A 22430-nucleotide genomic window follows, 5' to 3' on the forward strand; every position below is an offset into this window, starting at 1 on the left:
CCTGGAATTACAGGTAAGCATGGCTTGGGAGAACAAAACGAAGCAGGACATAGGCTGATAGAATTTTGCCAAGACAACTCACTCTGCATAACAAACACTCTCTTCCAACAACCTAAGAGACGGCTTTATACATGGACTTCCCCAGATGGACAACACCGAAATCAGATTGACTGCATCCTTTGCAGCCAAAGGTGGCGGACATCTATACAGTCGGTAAAAACAAGACGTGGAGCTGACTGTAGTTCTGATCACGAACTTCTTATTGCACAATTTAGGATCAGACTAAAGAGATTAGGGAAGACCCACAGATCAGCTAGATATGAGCTCACTAATATTCCTAAGGAATATGCAGTGGAGGTGAAGAATAGATTTAAGGGACTGGACTTAGTAGTTAGGGTCCCGGAAGAACTTTGGACAGAAGTTCGCAGCATTGTTCAGGAGGCGGCAACAAAATACATCCCAAAGAAAGAGAAAACCAAGAAGGCAAAATGGCTGTCTGCTGAGACACTAGAAGTAGCCCAAGAAAGAAGGAAAGCAAAAGGCAACAGTGATAGGAGGAGATATGCCCAATTAAATGCAAAATTCCAGAGGTTAGCCAGAAGAGATAAGCAATTATTTTTAAACAAGCAATGCGCGGAAGTGGAAGAAGACAATAGAATAGGAAGGACAAGAGACCTCTTCCAGAAAATTAGAAACATTGGAGGTAAATTCCAGGCAAAAATGGGTATGATCAAAAACAAAGATGGCAAGGACCTAACAGAAGAAGAAGAGATGAAGAAAAGGTGGCAAGAATATACGGAAGACCTGTAAAGGAAGGATAACAATATCAGGGATAGCTTTGACGGTGTGGTCAGTGAGCTAGGGCCAGACATCCTGAAGAGTGAGGTTGAATGGGCCTTAAGAAGCATTGCTAATAACAAGGCAGCAAGAGATGATGGCATCCCAGCTGAACTGTTCAAAATCTTGCATGATGCTGTCAAGGTAATGCATGCTATATGCCAGCAAATTTGGAGAAAACAAGAATGGCCATCAGACTGGAAAAAATCAACTTATATCCCCATACCAAAAAAGGGAAACACTAAAAAATGTTCAAACTATCGAAGAGTGGCACTCATTTCACATGCCAGTAAGGTAATGCTCAAGATCCTGCAAGGTAGACTTCAGCAATTCATGGAGCGAGAATTGTCAGATGTACAAGCTGGGTTTAGAAAAGGCAGAGGAACTAGGGACCAAATTGCCAATATCCGATGGATAATGGAAAAAGCCAGGGAGTTTCAGAAAAACATCTATTTCTGTTTTATTGACTATTCTAAAGCCTTTGACTGTGTGGTCCATTAACAAATTGTGGCAAGTCCTTAGCGATATGGGGATACCAAGTGATCTTGTATGCCTCCTGAAGAATCTGTGTAACGACCAAGTAGCAACAGTAAGAACTGACCACGGAACAATGGACTGGTTTAAGATGGGGAAAGGAGTATGGCAGGGCTGTATACTCTCACCCTACCTATTCAACTTGTACGCAGAACACATCATGCGACATGCTGGGCTTGAAGAATCCAAGGCTGGAGTTAAAATCTCTGGAAGAAACATTAACAATCTCAGATATGCAGATGATACCACTTTGATGGCTGAAAGCGAAGAGGAACTGAGGAGCCTTATGATGAAGGTGAAAGAAGAAAGTGCAAAAGCTGGCTTGCAGCTAAACCTCAAAAAAACCAAGATTATGGCAACCAGCTTGATTGATAACTGGCAAATAGAGGGAGAAAATGTAGAAGCAGTGAAAGACTTTGTATTTCTAGGTGCGAAGATTACTGCAGATGCTGACTGCAGTCAGGAAATCAGAAGACGCTTAATCCTTGGGAGAAGAGAATGACAAATCTTGATAAAATAGTTAAGAGCAGAGACATCACACTGACAACAAAGGTCCGCATAGTTAAAGCAATGGTGTTCCCCGTAGTAACATATGGCTGCGAGAGCTGGACGATAAGGAAGGCTGAGAGAAGGAAGATCGATGCTTTTGAACTGTGGTGTTGGAGGAAAATTCTGAGAGTGCCTTGGACTGCAAGAAGATCAAACCAGTCCATACTCCAGGAAATAAAGCCAGACTGCTCACTTGAGGGAATGATATTAAAGGCAAAACTGAAATACTTTGGCCACACAATGAGAAGACAGGACACCCTGGAGAAGATGCTGATGCTAGGGAGAGTGGAAGGCAAAAGGAAGAGGGGCCGACCAAGGGCAAGGTGGATGTATGATATTCTAGAGGTGACGGACTCGTCCCTGGGGAGCTGGGGGTGTTGCCAACCGACAGGAAGCTCTGGTGTGGGCTGGTCCATGAAGTCACGAAGAGTCGGAAGCGACTCAACGAATAAACAACAAAAGGCTACATTATGATTATAAATATAACAAACACACTAGAAAATGTAATATAAATTCATGTAACATTTCCTCAGTGAACTTTGATATATAATTTTTATTAAGAATTTTAATTACAATAGTTAAATCTAATACAAACTAAAGAAGAGAATAGAAAGGAGTAAAAAGTGCAAGAAAAAGAAGAAAGAAGAAAGAGAAAAGTAAGAATATAATAAAGAGAAAAGAAATACATAAAGAAGTGACTTCCAACATTAATCAGAACAAGTATAAACAAATTTAGTGACTCTTCATACCCTCTAAGGTACAAACTTTTATATGTTCATTATCCCATCTCTTATCTATAAACATCATTTTTTCAGTCCTGGTGTCAGTAGAGAGTTGATAAAGGGTAGCCAGAAATAACAGCATGTCTTGTTATAATCTTGATCAAATAAACCAACTTTATATTCCTTCCTTTTAACAGGAAGGAATATAATAAATCAACTTTATATTCCTCCCTCCCTCCCTTCCAAATATTGTCTTAGAATTTGATTTCTCTTCATTTCTTTTTTATCCCATTGCACAGAGTTCTTCAAGGCTTTAACAAACCTCCCTTATAAATCCAATAAGAAAAAATTATCCAGGTCACTCTCTTGATTTGTCATTTGTATTTCCCTTTTAAATTTTAAAACCTCAGCCAGTTTCTTTTGTAAATCCAGTGAAACATCCTTGGCCTGTCAGTTGGAAATCCACTTTTGATACCCTCTCTATCTTGTCAGATAAAATTAGTTCTACATCTGTCATTTCTTCAATAACATCTTTTGGGCAGTCTATCCATAGAAGCAGACATCATTACTGATGTTGATATTGTGGCTACTATTTTCTGATTCCATTCTTCAAAAATCTTCTTCAGTATTTTCATTGTTAGAATGTTTTGCAACATTTTGCAGGTTTGCAAATCTTTCCTCTGTCTAAAAACTTTAGTCCCCTCTAGTGTACAGTTTTTGAAAACATGAAATTGCTTATCTTTGTTTTGTTTTGTAAAAACCCAAACAGAATCTATTTCCCACAAGAAGCTGTTTGTTCTTTATAATTAATTCCAAAATCTTACTGTAAACGTTTCAACATTCTAATTTTATCTGGACTTTAGTCCGTTTATAACTTTCTAAGATCAAACTCTTATTTAGTTTTTTCTGTTTATTTCAGGTTCTTTAAATTCTTAAGCTTATATTAAAATTTTATTTCATTCAGGATTGAAGGCAGACTCACCTGCGTTTTCAGACTTGTTGGTCCGAAGGTCCCTAACAGCTTAAAAATAGTTAATGAGCAATTTCCAAAAGTGATTAGAAAGTGAGGTTTGCGAACTTAGTGTCCTTTAAAAGTCTTCACCATGGTTGTGAGCAACATGGTTAATTCCATCATCTCCTGGCACTCAAACCCATGGAAAACTGCTGTCCTGTGGTCTCCTCATCCAGAGCACATGTGGGCAATCTTTTGTCCTCTCCTTATCCATAGAGGTTCCACGGAACCGGTCTACTCAATGGTTCCTTGGTCTTTGCCACAGTCATTGGCTCCACTTTTGCAGAGCTGTCTTCAATTTGTCATACCTCCCCTGGAAGTGCATTTTCTCAGTGAACCTGGAAACTAAATGCTTTCAACTTGCCATGGCAAGAAATTTTATAACTGTTGGTATAAACTGGGCAACAATAATCTCTGAAAGCTATTGAAGTCTGTGTGTTAGATTGAATTTCATTCATATAGTAATTTCATGTGACAGATTTTGTGTACTATACCTTATTCAGCCAATTATACCCAACATCGCATTTTCATTCTTGATATTTGTAGTATTGGACTTATGGACACATATAGTCTACACATTCTTTGAGATGTTTTAGGCAGCAGACTATATGCTTTGTGTTGATAATTGGCGGGGAGAATACTTAGATCATAGAGAAATATAGATTAAAAGAAAGGATTGAAATTGTCACAATATGCATGAAAGTGTGATGGAAATTGGGTTCATTTTTCCACAGATCAAATCAACAGTGTGTTATAGCATGTTCAGAACCTTATGGCCTTTTGGGTACCTGATTGGATAACTGTAATGCTCTAAATAGGACTGCCACTGAAAGGGTCTAGCTGTGAAGAGCAGCTGATTTTTACCTTTGAAAACCTGAAATGTCAGGTCCCAAAATAACAGACACCCTGCTCCATTATGAACCTTTGCATATATTGGGATAATTAATGAAGGCCCTACATTCCACTGCTAGAAGTACAATGAATAGCTACATGCAAGACCATATTTTCTCCATTCTCCCTAATGGTTTTAAGATATTCTATTTTTTGATTTTATCTTTTTTCAGTTTCTATTTGTTTTTGTTAGAATATGGCCACCAATTATTTTTGGAAAGCAGTTTAAAAATGTTTGTATAATTTTATACCTTCATTCATATTATTAATTGCTTTGGAAACACTAAATTTTAGAGCTGGTTACTACATTTTAAATACATAGTGTTTCTTAGAGAATACATTATTAAAGTTTTATCAATTCCATACATAGAACAGTTGTTCAATGGTAGAGCATATGATTCTCATGCATCAATTTCCAAATGTTAAACCCTGGCATCTCCATTTAAAAAGATCTGTTAAAGCAAATTCAGAGTTTACCATCCATGAAGCAATGGTTTAATACTCTAGTGATCTCATTGAACAAATCCCATTTAATAAAAGATATTTATTATTTTGTCTTTTTGTGGAATCCCATCCCCCAATTATTAGTTAATTTCAGCATTGCTTTTCTTTGAATCAGGACACTAGCTTCTTCTTTACTCTTCTCTCTTAAAGACTTAAAAGAAAATGAGAATGTATTCTAATTTAAAATTGTACTTTATTAATATAAATTTTATTAAAAGTTTTACAAAGAATATAAATAACACAAACTAATAAGGAGTAAAAGCAGCAAAGAAAGAAAGAAAAAAGGAAAAGGAAAGAAAAAGTGCAGAAAGAGAGAATAAAAAGAAATAGAAGAAGCTTCTAATTTCTTTTGCAGGAAATATAAGTACTATTACAAAATTAACTCTATGGTTACAAAAAAAACCCTTCACTTTATCCAGTTTTTTTTTTCCTAACCATCAAAACCACAAATCATAAGTGCATTTTTTTTCCGTTTCATGCAAAAGTTTATAAGGGGTTTCCAGTTAGCCATAAATATCTTGTTTTTTCTCTAATTGAAGAAGTTAATTTAGCCATCTCTGCAAGTTCTGTCATCTTCACCAGCCATTCCTCCATTGTGGGTAGAGTCAAACCTTTCCACTTTTGAGCATATAATAGTCTTGCTGCATAATTTTAATTGTATTTTATATTATGTTTCACATTCAGAATCTTTGTATCATGCTATATAGAAACCCTTTTTTATTAAACGGACTTTACATAAAATCATTCTATGGAAAGACATAATTATAAGGCTAGGATCCACATAAGACCTGTATACTTGTGCCAGATATGCATAATATTGTTTTTTGTTAATATACCATATTTAAAGGCTTTTTCCAACTGAGCAATGGGTGACTGTTAATGGGAACTTTTGTAGCAAAATACTATAGGTTAAGTTTTGAACACATTTTTTCTTCTGCTAAACTTCATTCATTCTAAGAAGGCCAGGATAATTTTTCCCTCAGTAGGTAACAACTTCATGTTTAATTAAAACTCCTTGTTTACTACTTCTAAAAATAATCACTTGGCAAGAAGCGCATAGTGCATATTGTCTGCCCAACAAGTTGACTCATACAGCTCATTCCTGTGCATATTTAGTTGGTATGAATCCTGTTGAGTTCAAGAGTCTTATTCTGAGATTCATGTTTATAAGGTTGGAGCATTTCACATTCTTTGTATACCTTTTTCTAGGATATTTATTTATATGGATTGTATACCATACTCATGGTTCTTAAATGCTTGTATTGTGGCTTAGCAAGAAATCATACCTTCCTTTCTTTTTCCTGAATGGGAGGTTTGGGGGGGAAGTGGTTTTTTTCTTGAGAACTTTGTAGACACAGAAGCTGATACAAAATTTGTTGATATAAATATTTGGCAATTATGCCTGTGATCAATTAAAAATATCTGTCTTTGAACTAAAGTTGCCCTTTGAACTGTGGGCAATCTATCAACATTTCTATAGTTACCTTTTATTACTATCTTGTCTTGAGCCCTTTTTTTAATGACATCTATTATCAGATTGAAATGGCGATTGAGACACTGCAAAAGTCTGATGGTCTGTCCACTCACAGAAGCTCTCTTCTCAACAGCCATGTAAGTTGCCTCTTCTTCATGTAAACTAATCCTTTGCTTATTCTGCATGCTTTGCTTGCCTTCTAAATGCTTGTTTTGTTTTACCACCCTTCCCAACTTCTGAATTTCCTTTCTACTTTTGAACTCTCATAGCAGCTTTTTTTCAGGCAAAATGTCAGTGTACCAAAACTGTTTGATTTCCCTGCTCTTAGAATGCTGCTTTTAAGTTTCCTGAATCACTGTAAGCAATTCAGAAATAATAGTCAGAACACATCTGGGTTAATATGGTTTTCATATTACTGTTAGTCATGACATGAATTGTGTTGTCATTTGAGAAGGAGCAAAATCTCATAAATTTGATTAAGTATAAAATGTTTTAAGTTATATATAAGCAAAACTTAGTTCACTAAACTGCATCATGTTGTAGTAAGACAAGGAAGTAGATAAATAACTAACCAAATATTTGGTTAGTTTGGCCCCCATCCCATTTGCCCCTCTGAATCCATGTGTTAATTTGTTTACTATGTAAGTTGTTTTTTCATTTCTCTACAGACAAAATAGAGTATGAATAAATTTCTGCCTTTTCACTACTTATTTGCAGTAATCTAGGCTTATTTGACAGGAGTTCTAGAGCATGTACACATGCTACACAAAACAAGTATGCCTATGTGAAACAACCAAGATTTGCTTTGATGAACTGAAGAGCCTATCAGATTTCCCTCAGCAAGAGTGATTCAGGGGCTGAACCATTTCCAGCAAATAATGTTGGAGAGGGTTTCTCCACCAGTGCAGGTCAAAGTGCTTACAGGCTACATAGCTTCAGAACTACATTCAGCATGCACTGAAATCACTCAGTCTGACAGACCTTCAGTGCACAGTGTATATGGCTTCAGTGTATGCTGCAGGCTGTCTTGCTGACCAAACCTCTGGTAGAGGTGAGCCAGCAGTGTTACCTACATACCCCTTGCAGCTTCCGTTGGCCAGACCTCTTGGTCATTGTATTCTGGAGGAGGTGAGCTGTTAAAAGTGGTAGGCAAATCTCCTGGCCAGTGTGCCCAAGGAGACGTGGTGGCCAGAAACCTGACCAGCTGATGCTAGTAGGAGGCACATCATAGCACCACTTGCTTGCATGCTTTGCAACGCTTGCATGCTTTGCAAGGCTAGCTAGGGGAGTGGCAGCAAGTATGGTAGTTCTGGGATTGCTGAGTAGAGTTTGGTACCTCTGACACTTGTTGCAGGATTTTCTTCCAACCATTGCTGGAGCTATCCAGCCTTAGAAACTTCAGCTTTTTTTTTAACCTGTGTGGAGAAAGGCTATGAGAGGTGCTCTGAAGGAGACCATGTTCTTGCACATTGGTGTTAGAAAAGAGTGCCTTGCTTTGGAAATCATCTCCCGAGGTGGGTGCATCACTCAAAGCTTCACAGAAGCAAAGCATTCCTGAGGTTTTAACAGCCTTTATGCAGAGGAATCATTTAAGGAGCAGTATAGTTGTCTCCTTTGACAGACAGATAGATAGACAGTATATTTTACAAAATGACATCAAAAGCAATTTTAATTGGATCAAAATTGAGTCAGTTTTACAGCAGGTCCTTTTAACTGAATGGAACAGGAAAATCATGACTAACAAATTAGAACAGTGCACCATGATTGGTGTTTGTTCAGGAATTGAGAAAAGATTGGGAAACATTGCTTCTTTCTCCATTCTGCTCCTCTGGATCAAATGGAGGATAGTAAAAGACAAGGAAAAGGAAGACAGGGAAAGCAAATGTGGGTTCCATCCATTGATTCCATTGGGCCTACTCTAAGTAAGGCCAAATTTCTTTCTTTCTTTCTTTCTTTCTTTCTTTCTTTCTTTCTTTCTTTCTTTCTTTCTTTCTTTCTGTATTTAATAAAGTAACACATTAAGTGAAAATCACATAGCTTTACTTTAAATTTCCTTCATAGAAAAATATAACAAGAGATTTAGTTGGTGCCCTGGACCACGTGAATAATTTTAAACAGATGTTCTCAATTACTTTGTGGTATTTTGGGCAGATTTACTGTTCACTTATTTAAATATTACATTGAAGATTCCATTGCCTTATTTTCTAGCCAGTGCAAATTAATATGATTATTTACGTGGATTAGATAAAGAATCCATAACACTTCTCTACTAGAAAAAGAAACCAATTTATGCAATATTTATTTTTAGTTATGTAATTCCGATAATTTATAAATTCTTCAACCTTCACTGAATATTAATATATTGATTTTTATTATTTTGTTTTTATTAATATTTCTAACAGAAAAACTGGTTCATAAAGCTGTGGTACTGTGATTTTTTTAATTTGTAAACATAAACATAATTTAAAAATACAATATGTCCATACCCAAGTTGGATGCCCACAATAAATTTGGGGCAAAAGTTTAATAGAATAGTAGAATAAATTTCAGTCCTGGAAAATGGAAGGAGGAAGAGGGCCAAATGTACTTCAGAGGGAAGCATGTTCTGTGGTGAGGGGCCACTATGGAAAAAGTCTGCCGTCTATTCCACACCCAGTGTATGTCTTGTGTGGGATCTTTTCTACATGAATCTCTAGCTGTGATCCATATTTCTCCTTGGAGAATTATTAAGTTTATCAGTTAGAGAAGGCACTGGATAGATAACAGCACCAGTGCTGAAGTGAATTACATTTCTTAAAAAAATTTAGAATGATTAAAATTGAATTTTTGTTCTGTGCTATTCTGTTGTGTACATTTTCCTGAGAATTTTCCTGAGAATTAAGATGAAATGCTAACACTCAGGACTGGTGGAGAAGGAAGTATGTTTATTGGATTATTGTAAATATTTCACTTAATGATAGTATTTGTATAAAATAACAGTTCAGATTTGTTTTGGGACAGGATTTTACAATAATGAATCACGATGCAGTTAATACGTATTTTTGGAGTGTGTGTCATTTTAATAGCAAAACCTTACAATTAATTATTAAGAACATACTATGTTTGTCTTTAGTTCCCTAAAATTATTGTTAATACTTTCTCTTTTTGTGACTTTCTTTATTGGTGTCCATTCCTTGTTTGTGGCACTGAGTCAGAGAGGGATGCATCTGAGCTTGGAAATTCTGATTAGCTACAATGCTAATGGCAATCATAAACTCATTCTCCATGAATTTGTGCCAGTTATTTATTATTTGCTTGCGATTATTCAGATCCTACCTGCTCAGACCTACAGTGCAGTTTATCTACTATAATTATGTAACAGAGGGGCTGTTTTTTTAATACTTCATGTGTCATTGTTCCAAATGTGGAACATTACATTAATTGTTACTACCTTAAAAATACTGTACTATATGCTTGTTGTAGAACTTCTCACTGTATAATCTGATGCAAAAGATCCTTTGTTGGTGAAATATGTAAGCAATATTTTTAAGAAGATTCCTTGACTGTGCTATGTCAGCAATAGCTATTGCAAGTGACATGGATTTAGAATTAATTAAAGATGGATAATCCATCTGAGAAAGCAGCTGTCTAGGCTGGGAAGTTAAGCAGGGGTACCTCTAGTTAAACTTTGAGTGGGAGACCACCAGGGAATACTGGGGTTGTAGGCTCGATTAGGAAAAGTCAGAAAACATCCTAGAAGAAGCCAGTGGCAAACCATTTCCATATCATAGCCAAAAAACCTATATAGACAAGTTTTCCAGGAAACCACCAGAAAGCGGGAGAAGGCTTTACATTTACATGATCCATCTGGGGGAGAAAAAAAATCCCAAAAGTTACATGCATAATTTGTCTTTTGTCATTATTAATCAGTATTTACCAGACAGACACACCCATCAAGCTATTGCATTTCAGCATAAGCAAGGTTATGCAAAGCACAGAAAAAGAGAAAGTAAGTGATTTCATTTTGGCACAAATAGGAATAGTGTATATACTTTAATCCATTCTGGTTAATTTTAATGAATTACGTGCATTAAGCTACAGTATTCCTGGTTTCAGGAATATTGAATAACTTCAGATATGCTTATTTTTATTAGTGTGTTTAATAAAAGATAACGGTTATGATTTCCCTTGCTGTATATAGCATTCTGATAGTGATCAGAGATTCTCTGACCAGTTCTACAGAGAATGGAAAAATGCAATGGTGACCAACAGTGAATGTGAGAGACAGAAGACACATGTTCAGTTGCAGAGGGAAAGACATGGAAAAGAGCATGCTGGATTGGGGGGGCGGGGAGGTAAATAACATAAATTTTGTTATCAACTTTACGCTTGCTCAGTGATTATCAACCATTAGCAATATCTGCTGTTCCAAAAAGATTTTTGTTTGTTCAGGTCTTGAGCCTGACAGTGTAGCATTGCTCATATTTCTAAAAATGGTGAATAACTCTTTGAAAGATACATATGAGATTGTTGATAATAATTTTAAGTAAGTGAGCAAAATGCACATAATGTTTGTGTTTTAATAAACTGTCGATTACAATAACGCTAAGGGAATGTATATTAGCACTGTCAGACTATTTGCTATAAACCTCATTTTCATTGTCAAAAACTATTCCTGTTTTGTGTAGGATCCTCAGACTGCCTGTTATCAGAGAGAGCAATTGGGAAACCTAGAGGTTGGGTATCTCAACTAAAGATGATCTGCAATAAGCAGGTTGACTATACAACATCTTCCAGCACCCTTTATTCTGTTCCGCTGACCTGGTTAATGTTGTGCTGTTATATCAGTATAGGCAAAAAGTGCGCAGCATGATAGGCCAGAAATGATACTACTTTTTAATCCACCTTTCCAATTTTAAGATGTGACTGTTCTCATTAGCTGTTTTCATCTGCTTGACCTCTATTCACTGACTTCCACATAAGCTCTCATTATAATGGCCAGGGATGGCAGCAAAATTTTTATCAGGCCTGGTGTACTTTAGTGGCCTGGATCATTCCACTGCATTTATAATTCTACTGGCAACTGGAATTTTTAAAGTTTTCAATATTTGCATTAGCTTTTCTCTACTGACCAGGGACTTACGCATTAGGAGCAGGGTGAGGGCGAAGACTCCTTAGTTGCTTTGGGGGGTTTTGACATTCATAGTGGTCTGATGACTAGAGTGAATTAACAGCTCTACTTCAGCACTAAAGGCAATGCAATTTCCACTGCTTTATATAATTCACTTTTCCAAGAGGTCTAACACAGATGGGGTGCTGCCTGTACATTAAATTGCTTGGAGCTTTATAATAAATTCATGCCTATTTTCAGTTTGCCCAGCTTAATGTATAGTAAGCAGGAAATGTTTTTGAAGAATTAAAAAAATCAACTATAACACCATCAGTATTAAAAACCCAAGGTTAGATAGATATTGTTTTCATCTGCTGCTACAGGGAATGGAGAAATGAATATATTATTTCAAGATGCTGCTGCAAAGAAATAACAACAACAACAACAACAACAATAATTAGTACTACCACTATCTAGCTTTCTATTGCACCTGTGCATGATTTACTCAGATGTCACCTGTTTCTGGCTATGCTTCTACAATATTATTTTTCCTTGTCTCTCTTGATAGTGTGAGTAAATCATTCAGTCACACCCAAAACAGAGATGCATCAGAACCACCTGTCCTCAGCTGAATCTTTATAGTAACTCTGCAGAGTCAAATGGAAAAGGGGGGTGCTATCTGAAGACAAGCAATTTTTACTTCCAAAGTATTGGGAAACTTAAATTTTCACTTAATTAAGGAACCCTACCCCTAACCCTTTCTAAATGTTTTTATTTCATTAAAACTATAGCACAGCTAAAGTGCTTTTTATTGAACTAGATATTTGTTTTTCTCTTGATAAATGTGCACTATTTTATATATTATGGAACTGGGTCTTTTGCTTTCTCCTTTGATAAGTGAACTTTGCTCTCTATATATCACAAGTATGTAAAATATATTTCTTAACATACAATTATTAATATTAAATATAGGCCTGCCTTGTTTCACATGTGAAATAAATAAAATAGTTGAAGAGAGAAATAGCTTACAGGGCCAAATGAAATTTTCAGTGAAATTATATACAGTACTCTCTTTACCACTTGTATGGGCAGAATTTGCTCTTTAACAAAGCAAAATATAATTATTGTTCCAGTAAAATTGTGCAATAACCTTAAACTTGGTAGTGCCGTAATACAATAGGCATCATATTGTGTTACTATTCACTTCATAAATATCATTTCTTTTTTGCTTGTATAAACTACCTTCAGTATTGCTCAGATTTTCTCAAGGGCTAACACTTTTTCTCAAAGTATATATTTTTACACTTTAAATGAAATTGCAGTTATTTTGTTGAAGTATTTAGTATTGTCTGAGGTCACAAATGTTACAGGTTCTTTTTTCCATTATCTATAAAGTTATAATGAGGTAATACACTGAACTTGGGAGAATTATCTTGGAGTTGGAAAAAATGTGGCTAGTTCAGACTATAACTATTTATTTAATCTCTAATTAAGCCTCTTAATTGTTCGTTGAACTTGTCTTGAGTTATTTTTTTTCTTTGTCCCTAAATTGAAATAGCTCCAATGGCTTTTAGACAACTATGAAACAGCAGAAGGAGTGAGCCTTCCCAGAAGTACTCTCTACAACCATTACCTGAGACACTGTCAGGAGCATAAATTGGACCCTGTCAATGCTGCTTCTTTTGGAAAGCTAATAAGGTCAATTTTCATGGGCCTACGGACCAGAAGATTGGGAACCAGGTTGGTGTAAGAAAATCAAGGTGTTGGGTGTAAGAATCACTTCATCTAGGAGCAAATGTAATGCATCAGTGCCAACATTAGAACATAAAAAGAATCTCATTAGATCAAGCCAAAAGTCTGATCAACAAGATGCAACCTAGAAATTTCACATAACTTTTTTCCACTATAATTTGAGGAAGTGATATTTATGGCATTGAGTCTGCAAGTGCAGTAAAGCCATCAAAAATACGTGTCGTTGATAACTGCATGCTACATGAATTTGTTTTCAGACAGACTTCTAAAAATGTGGTGGTTTGGATAATTGGTGGTTATCACATTTGGTAGCAGTGAATTCTTGTATTAAAAAATTACTTCTTTTTATTTGTCCTGAATGTTCCTGCATATTGTCTCGGTGCATAACTCAAACTAGTAATATGAGGAAGAGAGAAAAACATTGTCCACATTTTATAGACCAAGCGTGCTTTTTTATCCCTTTTTATAACTTTTTTCCTAAGCTAAAGATGCTATAGTCTTCCATAGTGTACTACTCTAGACATCTAATTGTTTTGGGTACTCTTTATGTACCTTTTCCAGTTTTATAGTGGTCTTTTAGAGATGTGGTGACTCAAAGTTTATACAGTATCCCTAAAGTGTTTGCATTATAGATTCACCTGAGGGCATTACTCTATAGGCAATGTTATTTTCAGTTCCTTTTGTAGTGATTTGTGGCACAGAATTTATTGCTGCATATTGGTGGTTTAAATGTTAATGGAACTGATCCCCATGACTCAAAGTGGGGGATAATTACTGCCAGCTCAAAGCACATTAGTAAGTATTTGAGGTTTGGGTTTTATGCTCCAATGTAGATCATGCTGCATTTGATTACATTAAACTGCATTTACCATTTTAAGTTACTCACCCCCTTCAGTCTTTATGGTTGTACCACTATGAATAATTTGGTATCATAAACAAAGTACAATCTTACTGCTTGCCCCTAACTCCAGTGGTCACAATCAGAAATCTTTGGAGAGCCACTTTGTACATGTCTTCCTTATAAAAGTATTCCTACTGATTGCTTGCTGTATCACTTACCAGTCCATGAGAGGACTTACCACTTACCTCATGACTGCTGGCTTTGCCCAGGAGTCTTTGGTGGGTATCTGTCAAAGCTTTTTGAAAGTCTAAGTATACACTATTATGTCATTCCGTCTGCATGTTTAACGAAGTCTGGAAGTTTAGTGAGAACATCTACATTTGTAGAAGCTGTGTTGGTTCTTCTTCAGCAAGGCCTATTTTGTTTTTCTTTATCTTAATTACTCTTTAATAATAATTTTCTACCAATACATATAGAATAATTGTCGTACTAACTAGTTGGCAATGTCCTATATACCTCTATGAGAGTTCTTTCTTTTTTTCCGAGGACTGGACACACCACAGCATAGAAGTTAACTGTACAAAATACTTTATTGTAGCACACATCTTTCCTGTTGCCCTGGGTTAACTCTACCCTCCTAGGCTTTGCAAGTTGATGTAGCCACATAAATAAGTCATTGATAGTCCTTATAATAAATAAAAGTCTTAAAGTTTGTGAAGTGGCATACAACCTTTGCCTCCCTCCAAAAATTCTTGCACTTGTTAAGATTAGGCACTGCTGCAGCATGTTTGCTCCTCTTCTGCTTGCTACAGAGCTCCAGACCAGGCTCTGAGCCAAAATCCAGGCAGGAATCACACCCCAATGGGCTGCTTACCATTATTTAATTTTCTAGTTTTTGAGGCTGAGTGCTAATTTTGGGGGGTCATTGCTTTTTGTTTCAAATTACTTAAGAGTCTTTCATTGTATATTATTTAGAACCAGTGATTAGTTTATTTTTAATTTGTCACTGAGATGGTCAATTCAGCTGCAACTGGAGCAGTGAATGAAAGAATTCATTGAGTTTTTCTGAAATTACCCATCCTTCCTTTGTATAACTTTAATGCCCCTCGTGTGCAACAGCCCAGCTCAATCTCCTGCTACAAATATAAACTGGTTTTTAAGAACTGTTTGTCTCACAGTTCTTTTCCATATACTTCACAAAGTTTTTTTTCCCTTGCATTGTTTGGGGTCCTTTTTGTTTTCATTTGGGCAAAACCCATGTCTAAAAGAATTCATGTCTCTAGTAAGTTCTCTGGCTATACTAGCTCTTGGTAGTCATACTAATATCTTGGATTTGGTAACATCTTCTTGATCTAACTATTCTTTTCACCTCTGCTTCTGTTATTGTGGTTTTGAATAAGCTTCAAGCATGATAGAAAGACTCTATCTGCAGTTGTAGTGTACCGAAATTGAATCATGAAAAGATATTAGCCTGCTTGGCAACAGAAATATTTCAGAAGTACAAAAACATATTTTGCAAACATATCTGAAAAGGCAATCCCTTTATGGTCTGAGTTAGTAGTGACTGACTAGGAAAGAGATGGGGCTGGTAGATTAGTGAAAATGTTGACCCACTGTGCACCAGAGGGCATTAGATCAATTCATGGAGGGTAAACTTATTTATATATTTATTTGATTCCATTTATTTCGGTGCCATCTGACTCCAAACTGACTCTGGGGAGCTCACAATATAGGAAAAACAGGATAAAATACAATAGGATAAAGAAAAATACAACAGAATAAATAAACAAGATGGCAAATCCAGACAGCCAACATGCAGACATACGCAGCATATGTTACACATCCAACAAGGGTGTCCGTAAGTTATCAATAGCTACAAGTCATAATGGCTATATGCTGAGTTGAAGATCTGAGTGCCAGTTGTTATAGGTGATTTAAAAAGTGTTGCCTTCATATAGGACAATAAAAGAGAAAGAAGTATTACCTTCATATTGACTTCCTATGCCATTCAGCTTATGGTTTCCCTATTAGGTTGTTCTTTGACTGTTGTGGAAACAGGATACTTATCTAGTATTTTTCTCATGTTCTCTAAATGGCCCCATGAGACGTAAACATGTTCAATGGTCTCCAGAAACCATGGAGTACAAATGGAGTATGTGAATGGATTTATGGAATATAGGATTTCAGCATGACTAGCTAGTTAGAATCCCAAACAGGAGCTTTTGTCCTAGGTATCTCTTAATGAGAACAGCCATAAAAGTAAAGTGTGTTTGTAACCAACTGTAAATAAACTGCAGAGAAAGTAAGTTAAAATAAATGTTCAGCGTGTTCACAACAAATCATATATTAAGATACAACTAAGAAACATATTTTAACAAATGAGATTGATATTAGATAGGGACAAGTTTATTTTCCATTTTTCCAAGCAGTTTGGCTTCTTTGTCCCAGTTAAGTGATCCTCTTTCCACAGTATCTACTGAGTAGAAAGTTCCTTAGCATCAAGGACACAATTTCCCTTTGAAAGGAAGCTGTGAGATTTGCAATTTATTCCAGATAAATAAATATTACCAGCACAAATAACAAGTATTGAAGAACAAAAGAGAGCTTCGTGTATTAATATAGTAAAGTCTGCCCCAACTGGTAGTTGAAATTCAGTGGACTTTTAATGATGCTAAGACTAAAATAGCTACACTTGACTATGATTATAACAGGCTGACTTCCAAATGAAACTTTAATTTGCAATCACTCTACCTCAGATATGAGATTGTGTGTGTGTCTCTGTGTGTGTGTGTGTGTGTGTGTGTGTGTGTGTGTGTTCAGATGGCATCTTCAGCTTGCCACCTTTTGTTTTGCTTAGAAGGGAGAGTTGGAATACCAGCCAGTGCTCTATGAACTGCCTATTTGGAAGCAGCCTTAATGTTAATATAACTCAGGATCCAGTTTTAAAATCTGTGCTATTTCAACAACAACCAAGTGATTGTCTATTTATTGTTGACGTTTGCTTTTTCCCAAAGGGGGAATTCCAAATATCATTATTATGGGATTCGTGTCAAGCCAGACTCTCCTCTTAATCGATTACAAGAGGACATGCAATATATGGCTATGAGACAACAACCCATGCAGCAGAAACAAAGGTAAAGTATTCTTAAAATAAGTGCTTAGCATTTAGTACATTTGGGGAGAGGATGTTGCAGTATCTGAAGTGTATGAAAAATAAACTTGAGCACATGACCAACAATTGTGGACTTGGATAATTGGAATATTTTCGATATAGACAGAATTTTATTTTATTTTATTTTATTTTATTTTATTTTATTTATCACATTTCACCACCACCCATCTTGACAAACAACTGTCAAAATGAATAATGTTTTGTAGGAATGGCTGGCCTTATTGGGGCTTGAAATAAAAGTGGGGCTCAGCTTGGTTAGTATGACATAGAAGAGCAGAACTACAGGCTAGGCAAGGAAGCTGAAAACATCCTAGAAGAATGCAGTGGTGGCAGTTCAGTGCTGCTGCTTGTAGTGGCAACGCTCAAGACCATTGTTATTTCGAGGAGTTAAGTTGATTTTCTCCCACACACAGAGAAGATTAGAGTTTCCTTTGAGTTATGCTACTATTTAACTGGCTTGTTTTTATTGCTGTTTGGTATGAGGGGGGAGGTAAGAGAAAACCCCAAGATTGCTAGTTTAAGAATAAGCCCACTCCTCCAACAGCCCTCCAGAAAGTGTGGAGTGCTGGGGGAGAGATGAGAGAACCCCCCCCCCCAATTGTTTTTGTAAAGCACTAGTTTATCTGTAAGGCTTTCCAGGGTCTTGAAAACAGGGGTTGTAGGCCCTGAGAAGCGGCCAGTCAAGGTCAGGCCATGCAGCCTCAGTACCATGAAACAAGGTCACGAGGTCTGAGGGCCAGACTTGGATAAAACCCTTAGAATTGTTTTTGAGTTTGGGAGCTTCTGCTCAGACCTGTGTGCTGGGTGTTGTGGAATATTGCCACCCTGAGGGGTCCCTGTTGCCTGGTCAGGAGGCTGCTGGCAACATAAAAGGGATTGGGTATCAAGTTGATTAGGTATGTTATGGTTTCTTTCTTTGTGCTGTTTTTTCATGCTTCTGTTTAATCTGCCTGAACTGTGTTTCTGGTTAAACTATGTTCTGTTTAAATCTGTTTGCTTAAGTTTATGATAAAGCTTAAAGTTTCTTTATCCACTGGCGTGCTTATTATCTCTGGATCTAAAAGAACCAATTGCCCGAGCACCTGATCACTGCTTGGACACTTGGCAGAACACTGATAAACAAACTAAAATCATAGGAACGGAATCTCTTTAGAGCTCTTCTAGTTCAACTCCTTGCCCAGTGTGGGAATCCTTGTACCAACCTGGGTAAATGGCTGTCCAATCTTTCCTCAAAAACCACAGTGACAGAGCAGTCATCACTTCAGGAGGCAGTATGTTCCACTGCTAATAATGTTCACAGTCAGAAAATTCCTCCCTTTGGGGTTCCCTCTGTAAATTCTTTCTTGTCTTACCTTCCAGTGTGATGAAGAATAAATCCACACACTGTGCTCTATGATATCCCTTCTTGTATTGGAAAACTGCTATCATGTCTCCCCCTTAGCCTTCTCTTCTTATAGGCTAAACATACCAAGTTTAACTGCTGTTTGTAGGATTTAGCCTCCAAGCCCCTTACCATCTTTGTTGCTCTTCTCTGCATTCTTTCAATTCCTCAGCATCCTTTTTGTACAGGCAGTCCTTGCTCAACGACCCTAATTGGGACTGGAATTTCCATCACTAATCGAAGCTGTCATTAGGCAAAACATCATGCAAATGCAGTGCTTAGCAACGGGCATTCTGATAGTCCCAGCTGCGGTTGTTAGGTGAAGCCTCAAGCTTGTCCTATACTGCTGTGCTTGCCGCCACTTCAACTCCCCCCTCCAACCTAACTCTCCCCCCATCTCTGCCCTTTTGGCCACCTTGCACTCTACTGCTTACCACTGCTGCTCCCAGCTAACCTTCACCATCTTCTTCCTCCTGCTGCTGACAAGGCATGCCCAGCCAAGGCAACTGCTGGCCCTTTGCACCTCACTTCATGAATGGTCACTAAGCGAGGACTCCCTGTATTGTGGCAACCAGAACTGGACAGTTTTCCAGGTGCAGTCTGACCAGTGGAATATAGAGTGGTACTATTGCTTCCTGTGATCTTGACACTGTACCTCTGTTGATGCAGCCTAAAACTACATTGGCTCTTTTGGCAGCTGCGGCACACTGCTGGCTCATGCTTAATCTGTGGTCTACCAGGGCACTTGGATCCTTCTCTCAAATACTACTACCTTGTACCTCTGCATCTAATTTTTCCTAAGTACAGAACCTTACATTTCTCACATTTGAACGTTTTGTGTTCGGGTCTGTCAAGATCCTTTTGAGCTTGTTGTCTAGGTGTTATCAATCTTTTGCCCCCAGCTTTCTGAACTGTTGCCAAGAAAACTACATAGGTATGCGTATGAAGTCACTGAGAGACATGTTTAAGTTGAAGGAGATGTTACCATTTAGGAGTTAAATGCCATATTTTTAAATAATAATAATAATAATATGCTATTCTTTCTATAAAAAGAATTTCTTAAAATACTTCAGTATTTTATCTTAACAGAATCCTCTCAATTTAACAATAACATTTATATGATTATGTGGGGATTGAATGAGACAGTGTTTTTAAACAGATGTATAAAGTATGCTACTCTAGAGTGAAGTTTAGGATACCAGTCTAACAAAAAAAAGTATATAATTAATCAGAATGTATATATGCAACAATTACATAAAAAATAAGAATAGCCCAGTTGGATTAGGTCAAAGCTCATTGAGTCTGGCATTCTGTTTTGCACAGTGGTCAACCAGGGGCCTCTAGGGTACTTGCAAGCAGGAGATGGAGATGTACCATTCTCCTACTGCTGTTCCCTGCAAGAGATACTTCAGTCCTCCTTTCCACAGGAATTCCAAGGCTATTCAAGCACTGTGTGAAGAAGTACTTTTGATTGTTCTAAATCTGCTCATCAGTTTCACTAGATGACCCCGGTCCCAAGTTTTTCAAAAGAAGGAGGAAAAATTCTATCCCTATGCTTCAGGCCATGCACGATTTTACTCTCCAATCATGTCCTCCTTGTTTGTTTTTTCCTCCAAGCTAAAGAAACCCAAAAGGTTTACACTCTTCTCACAAGAAATCACTTGATCATTTTGATTGCCCTTTTGCATCTGTATTCTATCTTTTCCAGATATAGATTTACTATAGATTTATATATGAGCATTACAGTGTCTGTTCTATTTCCAATCCCTTTCCAAATTATTTTTAGCATGGAATTTGCCTTTTTCATCGCTGCAACACACTGAACTGACATTTGCATTGAGCTATCCACTATGACCACAAGATTTTTTTCCCTTCATTTAATTATAGTTCAGGTCAGATTGTATCAGTTTATATTTGAAGTCTTTGGCCCACTTTACACTTGCTTGAATTAGATTTGCCATTTGGTTAACCACCCATACAGCTTAAAGAGATCCTTCTGTGACTCTTCACCATTCTGACCTCTGTAGTTAGCTGCAGTTGTAGGTTCCCTTTCCCTCAAACTGGTGCTTAGAAAGGAAGGATATGCATATCTTACTCAACCAGGAAAAACCACACAGCTCTCCCAGTTAGCCAAATAACTCTCCTCAAATGCATTTGTATAATACCATAACGTCACAGCTCCCTCGCAAAAGTCTCCTGTTGCATGTTCTGGTCCATGAGCTCCCACTTACCCCTCCTCTTTCTAAGGATGCTGACTGGGACTCAGTGTTCCTAAAACTTTATTTTTTTACAGCTTATTATTTGGGTTTATTTCTTCTTTTTGGACTGCTACTTTTTGTTATAATTAAGTGGTGAATACTCAAAAAAGTTTCAGTCTATTCTGTACTCTTTAAGAGGACCATTGATTGCAGCAGCTAGGTTGGTAAATATTTTGGTGCTAGAACAAATTAGCCAAAATAACAAACCTAACTGCTGTGTACTCTTTTCATTTTCCATGTGTTCAGTTTAGCTGCACTGGAAAATAGAATTAACTCTGACAAAGCATTAATTCAGTTTGGAAAAGTGGCAGGTTCTTCTTCTGTTATTTGTTGCAGTGCCATCTGAAATCCCTTAGAGAAGAGTAATCTGTAATATGTTTTAAGATTCAGTACCCTTCTGACCATATTTTTAAGCCTCCTGACTTACTACTGCACTGCTCAGAGAGTTTGTTTTTAAATAGAGGCTGTCCTTTAATTTGGGCATTATTTTGAATGTAAATAATTTTGTGCAAATTTAATTATATCAAACTTTTTCTGCAGTTACTAGTTTGGATCAAAGTTACAGCTTCATGTAACTTTGCAAATGTCACCTGCGAATGGCTTTCTCAACAACTTTGGGTTTTAAAATAATTTATTTAAAATGTTAATTGTCATATGTAAGAAATAACTCTTCAAAGATTCCTTTAGAAAGCAGGTGGGGGCAGCTTGCAACATTTGCAGTAAAGCATTTCTAGGAGTGTTGCCATTTTCCTTGTTTAACTGTTAGCACAGACTTCTGTCAACCATAAAAAGGTATCTGATTAATCATCTAAATCATCATCCAGATATTTCTATTCTGTTTCTAGAATAAATGGAGTGAATAAATACATACTTGTAAAATAAAAATGAAGTTGAGTTTGATATCAATAGTTTGTCAAGAAGCCAAGGTAAAACAGAATAAATTCAGATTTAGCAACAATCTGGATAGTATCTAGAGTGAAGTTTCTAAACTATCTGATTTATTTTGTAATAACTAGTATAGTATTTTGCTTGCAGATTTAGTAGCTGTTGAATATATCATTTTCTGACCCCCACCCCCATTGACTCTGCAAGCTATATATATGATTTTGTGTGATCAGAATGTGAATAATTATTCATATATGCTCAATGTTATTTTTATTACATGTACAACACTATATCTTGAGTATGTTTGTTGGAATGCTTTTTTCCCCCCTGTAAACTTGAAGGATTAAATACAGGCTAAGTTGGTTATGCTTAAGTCTCAGTTTAGCTGATTTGATTTCTGTGGGACCAGCATCAATTTCCACCCTTTTTGGGTGTACATAATGCACATAGGAAAGGGTGAGGGCTTTCATTGCAAGACTGCTTACATCACTGTGGTCTGAGTCCATATTTAGTTTAGATTCATAGAAAG

General features: G+C 36.8%; 1 protein-coding gene across 1 annotated transcript in view; it reads left to right on the plus strand.

The window, feature by feature from the left end:
* Nucleotides 1–22430, plus strand: part of RFX3 (regulatory factor X3) — a 151727-nt gene that overhangs the window by 95479 nt on the left and 33818 nt on the right. Inside the window, exons 5-7 of the mRNA XM_063295087.1 lie at nucleotides 6586–6660; nucleotides 13171–13352; nucleotides 17220–17339. Of these exons, the coding sequence (XP_063151157.1) occupies nucleotides 6586–6660; nucleotides 13171–13352; nucleotides 17220–17339 (377 nt within the window). The remainder of the gene's footprint in view (nucleotides 1–6585; nucleotides 6661–13170; nucleotides 13353–17219; nucleotides 17340–22430) is intronic.

The sequence above is a fragment of the Candoia aspera genome, chromosome 2, assembly GCF_035149785.1.
Source record: "Candoia aspera isolate rCanAsp1 chromosome 2, rCanAsp1.hap2, whole genome shotgun sequence".
NCBI classification, from domain to species: domain Eukaryota; kingdom Metazoa; phylum Chordata; class Lepidosauria; order Squamata; family Boidae; genus Candoia; species Candoia aspera.